At 39.7% G+C, this 12,226-nt stretch overlaps 1 protein-coding gene across 20 annotated transcripts in view; it reads right to left on the minus strand.

Moving 5' to 3' along the window:
- Positions 1-12,226, minus strand: part of kmt2d (lysine (K)-specific methyltransferase 2D) — a 250,592-nt gene that overhangs the window by 137,313 nt on the left and 101,053 nt on the right. For all 20 annotated transcript variants that reach the window (XM_068024872.1, XM_068024871.1, XM_068024870.1 and 17 more), the window contains 2 exons: positions 5,176-5,347; positions 1,453-1,551 (listed from right to left, as the gene is read on the minus strand). In XM_068024872.1, the coding sequence (XP_067880973.1) occupies positions 1,453-1,551; positions 5,176-5,347 (271 nt within the window). The remainder of the gene's footprint in view (positions 1-1,452; positions 1,552-5,175; positions 5,348-12,226) is intronic.

A 12,226-nucleotide genomic window follows, 5' to 3' on the forward strand; every position in this document is an offset into this window, starting at 1 on the left:
ATGTAGAGCAACAACTACAATTTTACATTCAGATAATTGCGTCAGGAGTAGCAGAGTGTATTGGTGTGATGCCCCCTTTGTATGAGTGATTCAGGCATCGAGTCATTATATGTTCCATAGTCTGTTGTGGGTGACCACAGTCGCACACTGGAGAGCTTTTAATTTTCCATTTGTGCATTAAGTATCTGAATCTGCTATGGGTTGTGCAGATGAAGTTTAGGGTTGCCCATGAGCTTCGCAGAAGATCAAAGCCAGGGATCTTCGACATTGGGTCTTTCACAAGGTGTTTATTTGTGACTTCTTGTGAATCAGTCCCACCAGGAACAGGACTGAGACTCTCAAACTTCTTGTTCTGGTCAGCAGGTGTCCAAGATCCACAGAAACCAGTCACCCAACTCTATACCCACCTGTAGGGTTTCTCTTTGTCCAATGTGAATCTCTCAGTTCCTGCAGGGATACATCCCATTTAGCCACATTCAGAGAGTTGAGCACAGGTTGGCTTCTTGACCTCCAAATGTGCACAGGGGTACTGCTAGAGTATAACTAGACTAAATAGTGCAGCTCACTACAATAAATCACTTAAATTTCTGCTGCTTATTCAGCTGGATGTTACGCTGTTTTATAACAGCAGCGCCATGCCTCATAATTCACAACATATTCTCAGTTGAAGTTGCAATCCTTTAATGCTCCAAAATCTAAATATTGTTAAGGATACATGGTTAGCTTAAAGTTTAATTGATCTTCAAGCTGCAGGTTATGAGATTGGCAAGGTCAGTCAAGCTACAGTCAATTAAGCTATTTTTACTTGCTGGAGAAATCTGTACGTCAAAAGCTGCCTTTGGTTCCTTGTACTTTTTTGAAGAAAAGGACAAAGCAATTTGCAGTTTGACACACACAGTGTGACTGACAGGAAATGTTTACTTGGCATACTGCTTTTAATTACATTTAAAAAAGGTATCTGTCCTTTTAGATTTTTCTGTGCTACATGCTATGCCTCAGCACGAGAGAGAAAACAGCTGACCTGTTCAAAGTCTTTGCCAAAGTCATTCAATGCCCAACCATGAGAAACATATGGACTGAGACCTTCAGAAATATATTTACAGTAGTTACGTTACAACTTTTCTTCCCATATCAGCAAGCTGGATACCTTGCCCCACCATTCTATGGATCATTGCAACAGTACACTGCATGAATGGACTTTGTAATCAAAATTGTTTGCCAGGGATAACTCATTTAATTTGGAATTTAAATCAATAGCCTTTGCATAGTGCACTTATTCTCTGTATGAATCCTGAACTCCTATGAGATTGCAATCAGCTTCTGGATTTAATTTGGGTACTATGGAAACTGGAGGATTTTGGGGGGGGGGGGTGGTGAAGAGAAATTTGTTTATGCAGTCTACAAAAAACAGAATTTACGACAACCACACATTTTCGCTTCCTCCCTACTTACCCATTCCATCCGGTTGAGTTTCTTCAGTTTTAGGCAGTTCATCTGGGATTGGATCTCCATTACGTTCAAGGGGGCCTTGGATTGTCTTTGCATCAGGAGCTGCCAAATTTAATTGGAAATAATCAACACAGAAAAATTAATCCTCAGTAGCAGGCAATAGGAAAAATAAAATTAGTTCAGCAGATACCAAATGAACAGCTCATTGGCTTATTTTATGTTAATTCATTGATATCATTCAGAAAGACTGCAAATCTGACCAATTAGCATTGCATTTCTGAATTCAACAATTTATGTAGTTTAGAAACATTAGTGATATCAGCACTGATCACTGGGGCACGCCAGAATCCTAAATCAATTCTCTAACTGGTACCTGCAATTTTCTCACTCTAAGCTAGTTACTTAGCCACCTCCAAGTTTTACATTGGATACTCACCGCCTCGAGCTAGTTCAGCCTTCTATTCAGAACTTTATTCTGCAACTTATTGGTGCAAGGCTAATAGATCTAGTGACCCGAGTTTGTTCCATCACCCTTTTTTAAAAATAGATACATTAACTTATTTCCAATTTAGTGGGGAACCTCACTTTTATTCATCGAACAAAGAGTCAGCACTTTGCCAATTTCATCTCTAATCTCACTTTGCAGCCTCAGGTATATGCCATCCACCCCCAGGGATTTGTTGGTTTTGTGCCCTTTCAGCCTGTTTAGGACCTCTTCACAAGTGACGTCCAAATTATTTAGATTTTTTCATATTTATTCTCGGGATGTGGGCAGCACTGACTAGTCTGCATTTATTGCCTATCCTTACTTGCCCTGTGCTCCTGGTGGTGGGCCTTCTTCTTGGACTGCTACAGTACTTGTGATGATGGTGCTCCCACAATGGTATTAGGTAGGGAATTGTAGGATTTTGACTTTACAATGAAGGACGAATGATTATGTATGTCAAAGCAGGATAGTTTGCGACAGATAGGAACTTGCGAGGAGATGATGGTGCTCCCACAGCATTGCTGCTCTTAGCCTTCTTGGTGGTAGAGGTCACAGAGAGTGAGATGCTGTCAAAGTAACCGTGGTGAGTTGCTGTAGTGCATCCTGTAGCCCTGCATACTGCAGCCAATACACTGAGTCCATAGTAGGGGCACCAACCAAGTGAACTGCTATGTCATAGATTATGTTGAGCTTCTCAAGTGTTGTTGTGGTGGCTCCCCCCATCTAAGCAAATGGTCAGGATAGCAAGTATTCCACCAAACTCATCACTTAGGGCTCAATGATGCTGGAGACGCTTTGAGGGGTCAGGAGGTGCGCCACTCACTGCAGAGTAACTAATTTCTTCCCCGCTTTTGTAACCAGTGTTGATCTGGCACACCCCTCTTACCACCCCCCAAAAATTGAAGGGCTTGACAATGGTGGTGTCATTGAAGGTCAAGGGGAGATAACTGGAATCTCTTGTTTCAGATAGCCATTGCCTAGCACTTACGCAGTGCAAATGTTACCTGCCACTTGTCAGCCAAAGACTGGACAACATCCAGGCCCTGGTGTAGACGGGCAAGTGTCTCTTCATTGTCAGAGGAGTTGTGAATGGAAGCATGATTATCAATGAATAGCCCCACTCATGACATGAGGAGGGGAGGTCACAGATGAAGCAGCTGATGATGATTGGGCCAAGGACACTTCCAAGGAACACAAGCAGAAGGTGCCCTGAGGGCTGCGACGATTGACCGACTTCAATGTCAGATGTGGCTCCAGTTACTGGCCTATTTTTCTCTTGGATGTCCCCCCACCCACCCCCACTATTAATCTCAGTTTTGCTAAAGGTCCTTGGGGCCATACTCAGTCAAATACTGCCTTAAGATCAAGGGCAGCTACTCTCGAACTCTCCTTTGGCATTCAGCTGTTGCATTCACGTCTGGTTCCGAGTGGTTCTAGCAGAGTCCCAACTGAGCAGTGAACAGGTTATTGGTTAGTAGGTGCCAATTGACGCACTATTGTTAACACTGTCATTTTACTGATGATTAGAACAGGGTCACGATAAGGCTGTAATTGGATACATTAGATTTAATTATTTTATGAATAAGACATACCTGGGCAATCCTCAATATTGTCTGGTAGATACCAATATCATAGCTGTACTGGAACAGCTTAACATGGGAGTCGCTAGTACACAGGTCTTCAGCACTACAGGAGGATGTTGTCATAGCCCATACTGTATCCAGAGCACTCAGCTGCTGCTTAATGTCATATTAAGGGAGCAAAATTTTCTGGGCACTGGCACCTAGAACCTCCTGCAATAGGTGGCATGCTGTTTTTTTCCTCTAGTGAACATTTCCAAGAAGCAATCATTTAGTTTGTGAACTATTTTTAGTTCATCCTCGGTTTCAAATTCTCACACTTGTACCAATTCAATTTCCTGTTCTTGCACAAGTACGAAACACATACTTGATATGCTTCGGTGTTTTCAAATTCCTCTGGGGAACTCATCGTTCCCCATTTGCTACCATGACAGGAATGCACTTGGGTGCAAAATCTGCTCAACAATTTCCTCCATGATTAAAGATAATTAAGGGACGGAGAGATAGAGATTTATACCCTTGTTTTATAGATGCAACATAAATGCAGATTAATTATTCTGTTCATACAAGTAGTTATCTTTTGTGCATCCTGAAATGGTTTAGATCTTTGTTTTAATAAACTATCTGATGTAGAGGTGCAAAGTGGTATTAGTGATGCAAGACACAGATTCAATTGATCCAAGTCCCTTTTTATAAATCCATCATCACTAGATCTTTTGTTTTTGAAGTGCAGGCCAGCTATTATACTACCAACTTATGCATACCAATTCACTGAATGGAACTACAGTGAATTAACACTGAATTGTTACAGTGTCCACTTCCTGGAACAAGATTATCTTTATGCAAAAATAAGACGCTGCAGAAAAACAAAGCAAATTTGAAAAGAAAGGAAATAAATGGAAAAATGTAAAATATTTTTGGGTACTGTGGTGGTCTTATCTGAAACCTTTACCAGGTTTAAATTCATCAAGTGCAACCCAATTACAGCTGTCTTCTTGCTTTCATCTCCCAATCTTGCATTTCAGTGCAATTGCCTCACCACTATGCTGAAAGCAATAAAATGGGTTCTTGGAAGTCAAATTTTTTTTTTTCTTTTTGGGAGAAGACATTCCTCTTTCTTGAGACTCTCCATGTTGTGTCATCACCAGCTAGTGGCGCCCAAAACCAGATACTAGAAGGAGCAGAAGGGAAGTTCAAGGGGTCTTTAGCCTTACTCACTGGAGAAACAGATGGCCTCCAATGCAGGTCCTCCTTAACACCGCTGAGATTGAGAACTCGACATGTGGAAAACTGTACCTTCAGACCAGAGACCTGTCATTTTTTTTTTTTAATGCGGACTCTAATGGACTACCCACATGCTAATATTCCTTCCTCTGCATTTATTTTGAGGACAGGAAGCATTTTCTCCATGAATACTCAAGAATAAAGCCACTATGTGATTTTATCCTGGACTATTCATTCAAAGTGTTTTTCGTGTGACTACTGCAATCAGTTATTCCAAAATTAGGCCCAGAACAAATGCTCAGAATGCACAACAAAAATATAGGTCAGATTTATAGAATTTTGCCACAGTAGTCAGATTTAATCTTTTAAAAGCTGTACTAAGGCCTAGAATTGAAATATATTCAAAAATATCAATACTGTTGTTTAGTCCCTCACCCCTTTCCTGGGTTCCATCATGCTTTTCGTCAGTTAAGTCCTTCTGCTGAGATGTCGATTCCGCTTGAGGCGTGGCTTGTGGAAACTCAGTGCTTTCATTGTCAGAGAAACCCTCTGAGCTGAGGCAAACTTTCCTACTGCTGTCCAGCAGTGATTTTCCAAAGAACGCTTCCTGTCAGATATGGAAGGTTAAGAAAAAAATCTCTGCTAGCCTACAAATCATACCGGAAAGTAAAATTTCTAAGTGTGTGCACTTCTAAAATTACTTTGCATATTGTCTAATATCAGAATCTCCATTTTTAAAAGCAGAGTGGGACATAGCACAACAAATGTAAATTACCTACCTTAGGTACCATCATCCTCATTTTTTGAAGGTAGTTCAAAATCCACATACAAATAAGTCCTCGTTGAAATGAGGTGGTAAAAATACCAGGACCGTGTACCTTTTAAAAGTTTGGCACCACACAAGGCCATGAGAGTCACGTGACCTTTCCCCACTCCACTGCATATATAGGCCTCATTCTGGGAGCATACCTCAGTCCGCTTGAAAGAAGGTTGCAGCAGATTTAGAGAGTTGATAATCAGAAAGTTAAATACAAGACTTAAAATGAAGTTCCAAGTTTGCACTACAGTAGATGGAGGAAGCTTTGCATATGGAGGCTGAACTACAATAGGATGAGGAACACCATACCAAAAGGAAGGTAATGTAACATTCTTCCTCATTGTTCAAACTCCACAGACAAATGAGTAAAAGTAAGATTGTAAACAAGAGATGGCATTCTCAAAGACTGAACATTGATACCAGCTTAGAACACAGCAGTGCCAAAGCACTCATCACCTTAAGCTGTCTGATCAAGAATTCATAAATGCATATGTACTATTCTCTGCAGCATCTTTACAGTGTTAAAGTGGTCCGGGTTCATGCCATCACATCAATAGTAGGATGAGTTCTTGTTGGTCTCCAGTAAGTGGACAACACAATGACCCATGCTCTATAACCCTGTTAGCTAGATGTTGTTTTAATGGGTTGGTTTTTCCCCCCCCTCTCGTTTCTCTTTTATTTCCTTTCGGATGGCAGTTACTTAGAATCCTGCCATTCACACCTCAAGACACATCTTTTGTTTCTTTACTTATCCCATTACCACTCCCTTTGACCTTGCACCCACCATGAAACCTTTCGTCATTTAATCTCTCCTGCCCTCTACGCTATCACAGCCCTTCACTTTTGTTCTTTTTCCCACCCTCCTCCCTTTCACTAGCTCAAAACATATTCCATTTCTAACTTTTCCCAGTTCTTATGAAAGGTCACAGACCTAAAATGTTAACTCTGCTTCTCTCTCCATAGATGTTGCCAGACATAAGTATTTCTAGTATTTTCTGTTTTTATTTTGCTGTTTTAATGGGCTTAATTAATGTTTTGTTACTGAATAAAGCTGGGTGGAATGATGGTGGTATTTGGTTCTCTTTACATAGAGTGTTACAGACCATAAATGAAGCAATACTTCCTTTCAAAGCAAGAAAAAGCTAAAATGTCAGAAGAAACCCACTGCATACTTGTGCATGCAAGAATCCAAGTGGAATGAGCTGCAACATTCCCTAGTAACTCCCAGTTATTCACTGCAGATCCAGAGAAAAAAAATATTTTTAGATTCAAATGTCAAACTTGTTCCTGTGCAGCTGCAACATTTATTTGTGCAACTTGCTTGTATGAACATTTTATCCTTTGGTTGTAGTAAGTAGTCCTCATTTTGAAAGGTCCCTTGGGCATAAAGTTAGTTGCCTTTCCTTTCTGTCCAACTTAGTGCAATTTTTTTTCTGGAATACCGATCAACGCCCTCCATCCAAAACTTTTATCATTTAATTACCAATTTCCGCTTCCTAGTGTCAAGCCAGTTTTCAATTCAACCAGCATTCATTATTAACTTCAAGAACCTCAACTTTGCTTAAAAACTTGCATCAAGTGTGATTGAAAAGCCAAATAAATTCACACTCAGACCAAAGTTATGCAAGCAATTCACCAGCTGAAAATGGGAAAAGCCCACTGGTGCAATTTCGCCCAGGATCTGATTAAACTCAGTGGTCAGCAAATGGCAAGTCTACTACAATATTTAATCAATGCAGTGTGGTAGGAAGAGCAAATTTCCTGACTGGCTATAAACAACATTTTTTTTTAAAGAAAGGATGCCACTTCAATTGCTCCAATTATTATGGGATTTTGCCATCAACTCCTCGCAAAGGCTTCACATTAACACTGATCAGCAGAAGCGTACAATATCTCTAGTCTCAAAGGCACCAACAGTTTGACTCATGCCAGGGAAATCTACCACTGATTTTTCCCACGAGACTATTGCCACAGTAAGTACGGGATTCACCAGACTGTTTTACATAACCTCTCGATTGCAAAAAGGCCATTGCTTTTGTCAACCACAAGGCTTTGTGGCAGCTGCTGCTGGTTGACTTGCATGTGCCAGCAAAAGATTTACAAACATTTTAATTGTCGTATAGTGACAGTGCTGAATGTGTGCGTGTTGGAAATCAACTGACCATTGTGTTTAGCTTATGAAGGATGTTTTATAGCTTAGTATTCAAAAGTTATGCAGAAAATTCTGATGGCAATCATAACTGGATTAATGACTGAAATTCATATTTGCAAAACCTATGCTATGTTGGTCATTTTTGGTGAAAATGAGCACGTTTCAGAGACCTGCAAACATTCATCCAAAGAAACTGTCAAATTTGTAATGAAAATTATTTGGTCCAATGGACACCTGCCTAACTGCAAGTCAGAAATAACACCAATAACTTTGAACAGTTCATCTACTTTCGTATCTGCATCCATTATTCATTTTTACTTCACTGGTAATAATATAAGAATTACTCTTGCTGCATCAGTCATGTGCAGCCTTCAATAACATCCATGGGAGAACAGAACTGATAGCCTGAAGATGGAAGTTTCATATTTTCTGTGCTGCTGTATCATCAACGTTGCAATGAAACTGGTCTTTGATTAGATTTCAACTACAGTAATTATCAGCCTTAAACAAGCAATTGCCTACTCCACATCAACTGACAATGCATCATAAACACTGTTACCTGCAATATTGGCCAACTAACCATTCTGCTACTCAACTACCTATCCTTCCCAGGCACCAGTTGTTTGGGTCTTCTTCACCAACCCAACCACTACCAGAACTAAAGCATCCATTAGGATGACCCTCGGTTGAGCAACTCAAAATACACGCCATCAGGAATTATTCTGTGACCCAACTGATCAACTCGACACTGAACAGAAGTATCTGGCATCATGGTGATTTCACCATGACCAAATCAGCCATTTGCAACTTATCACAGGGACATAATTGTTTCCCACATTTCTGAAAATCTTTTACATTAAAATAGCATTGTATTCAAATAATCCAGGAACTATTGTTAACAGGAGTTAACCAAGGCTCACAACTTCTTCTACAGCTAAAATTTGTCTGGAAGTTCCGTCAACTGGTCTCCATAGAGGCAACACCTAGTCATGTCACCAAAACACCCAATGCTGTGGCCTAGGACTGCACAAATTCTGCCTACTGCAAGATCAAGAAGTGGAATTGAAGTACTCCTTAAGAAAACTTCATTTTTTATTGCCTCCTATCCTGAAGGTATTACTAGCTTGCTCTGGTAAAGTTCCATGGATGCCAGTCAACTTCCTGTATCTTGCCCAAGTACAAACCAAAAGAGCGAATACTGCCATGCTCAATGACAATGAGGGACATCAGAGGTGAGCCCCAGCTTATCTTAATATGATGTCAGCACAGGTCCTGGATGGCAATCAAGAGCTGGAGTCTTGGTTGATTCACCTCTCCACAAACCAGTGGCGCTGAGGCCAAATGCAGCACGACCAATGCCACCTTGAGCATGCATCTACTCAACACAAACTAGTGATCGAACCTGTAACCTTCCTGGTCTGTATGACTTAGCTTATCAGTGTATCACTGGGGGAAGGTGCTTAAGAACATTTTGAAGGGACAGATTTACTTTTAAAGGCAAAACATTGATGCAAGTTGTCGTCAGCCAATATCAGCATTGCCAGCTCAAGAAAACTAAACATCGCCTCTAATTTGGAGTCTATTTGGCACCAGTGTAATGGCCAATGCTAGATTTATTGTCGTGCTGTCAGCTGTTGCCAGTACAGGTGGTTAGATTAGTCCCACCTGTGTGCTGTGCACACGTGTCAATTTCCCTCTAGATGCAATTGCATCAATTGATACATTAACGGTTTAGTCACTTGTACTCTACTAACACAGGACATTTGAGGACCTGGAGAATTCCAACATTGAGAATTTCCATAGCTTCCAGCTGAAGAGAGTATCCTGATGGATACACAACATGTAGGCCCAGCTTTATAAGGTGATGTGTAACATAATGCAACTGCATTGTTATGCTGAACTATTTGTTATGTTTGATTATCTGACATGGAGCTGTGCTGCAACAAGCTGGAACTCAAGGTCTCTTTCTGCCATGTTTCATGGAAAGCCACACAAACTTGGAAAAATTTCCTTCCAGTGAAATGTACTCTCATAACTGGGCTTGCTGTTCAGTAGACAGCAAACGCAATTTTGAGAGTGTCTACACAGAGAAGGATCAAAGGCAAGATGTGTCGAGAGAGAAAAAACAGGACTGAATTCAAGAAGAAGTCAGATGTCAATTCAGTGACTAACAAAATATGATAAAAATTCTGGAGCATGTTTCAGGACTAAAAGCAAATGCTAGCTTTGCAAAATTTAAAATTCACTAAAAAAAAAGTAAAAGTTTTACTTAAAAGTAAAATGTTGCAAAAGTCATAAAATTAAAATGTCGCAACACTAATGTATTCTCTAACAAGCACCATGCAATAAAACTGTACAGCAACTTCACAAAAATAAAAAGGCACAACCAGGACATGCAATGACCACATAGAGCTTTAACTAAAAGAAAATTCTAGTTAATTTTTTCTCTAGTTACGAACAGTTGGACTGCAACCAATGAAAAAGTACAAACTGAGAAATACTTCCAGAACAAAGCTTGCACATATTATACCACCTCTTCCACCCACCCCTCCCAACCGGGATATAATACTTAAAAGTATTCTGTCCCAGTGGTTTTTGGATTTGGGCAAAAACACACTCATCTGTATGTGGCAGTTGAATTCATGAAAAATTGATGTGCTCTGCTTTCCTACAATAGAACCCTCACTGAGTTAGCTTCAGTGCCATCAATGTGCAAAACCTAAGGAAAAAACATGCACTGCTTCCAGTTTAGAGGACTTTCCTAATTTTTCATCTCAAAATAGTTATCCCAATGACTGACCAAATGGAATACACAGTTTTTTTTTTAAAAAAACACCAGCAGAGTAAACACCATCATTCTAGTTTCAGATGGAAGGTCCAGAGGTGAAGCCACCATTCTTTAACCTACCTTGTTGCCTGGCCCCACTCATCTTTGTCCTCATCTCATCCATTCTTTGTTGCTTCTTCTTTACTCATATGAACATCTCCATTTGAATCCCTCCAAATGAGATGTCTGGAGAGTTTCTTGAAGAACCTCTACAGCCATTTTAAAAACTGAAGGCAAAATAGTGTGAAGCCAACAGATTAGAATTCCCATTTCCCTGCCCACATTCAAATTTAACCTGGACCTTCCACTAAATAATGGAATCCAACCATGGCCAGAAACACCATAGCTAGAAATTTAAGGATATCTTTACATTTTTATTTTTTTAGTTGAGAAAAGGAGGAAAAATATTAAAAAAGGGAATCTGGTTTTGAATTAGAGCTCAATAGCAACTTTAGCCAATGACGTATCTCACCCATTGTCTAAACAGATGGATAGGGTGTGGAATTCAACTCCATTGTAACCTGGCCAAATTAATATACCCCCAGTTGTAATCTCATGACTAAGGTTATGGCTGCTGCAACATGAAATCTCAAGTTAGTGTTTTTTTTAATGTGATTTGACCAGTTTAAAATAAAAAAAGAAAACAGTGCTTTGCACAATCCTTTGATCAAACTCACTTATGTTGGTGAAATGAACACTTCATAGATAATTTTACATTCACCACTAGGTATAATCCTGTATATAAAAAATGAAAAATTTCCAGAAGACTGTAAAATTTCAATACAAATTTGTGCTAAAGTTGTTGAGATGCTGTAACAAGCAACACATGATACAAAAGTTGCAACAGTCAGCAAATATGCCTACAAACAGCTCCTAAATAAAGCACTAATTATAACAAAAATGCTCATTAAACACAAATGTCTTGTTTGTTTAGTAGGCCACAACAAATTCTTTCAATGCTGTTTGTGGGATCTTGCTGCACAAAAAAGAGCTACTGCATTTGGCAACACAATAGTCATATTTCAGTTATTCATTATATGTGAAGTGCTCGAGACATTTGAGACACACGATAAGGTAACAACTATGTTGACACATATTGTATGAAGAGCCTCTGATTTCAGAGAAGGAGAAAGAGGAAGTTTTGAAGATTACACAGGGTACAGTTAACTTCTAAATGAGGCAATAATGAGCAAGTCATGCAAATATTGGGTCTTACCCTTTTGGGATAAAGGTAATTAGAGTGCTAAATCAATTGCTGGCATGATTAAAACATTTCTAATACTAGTGGCTAATAGACTGGGGTGATGGAGCTGGGAGTCTGGCAGGTTCTTAGCAGTGTCCTTTTTTTGAAGCAGAGTGCATTCCATGGAACTGCAGGGCTACAGCAAGACAGACAGCTTTGCAAGTACTGCAGTTAAGTATGGTATTCAAACGCTACAATCTAAAGAGCGGTCTTCCACTCACATGGAAAACAACCACATTGACCTCAAAGTGTGGTATAAAATTTGCGCCTTGTCTGCAAGTTTATAGAGTAATTTGCCATTTTATTCCAAGAGCATAAAAGTAATCCCCACTCACTTCAGAATTTGCAACATTTAAAATATCACATATAAAAAGCTTTTCCAAGTCTGAGCAACTCAATTTTCTTTGCTGGGATGTGGCCGGCCTCACTTTGCAGCTTTTTAAAAAA

The sequence above is a fragment of the Heterodontus francisci genome, chromosome X, assembly GCF_036365525.1.
Source record: "Heterodontus francisci isolate sHetFra1 chromosome X, sHetFra1.hap1, whole genome shotgun sequence".
Lineage (NCBI taxonomy): Eukaryota > Metazoa > Chordata > Chondrichthyes > Heterodontiformes > Heterodontidae > Heterodontus > Heterodontus francisci.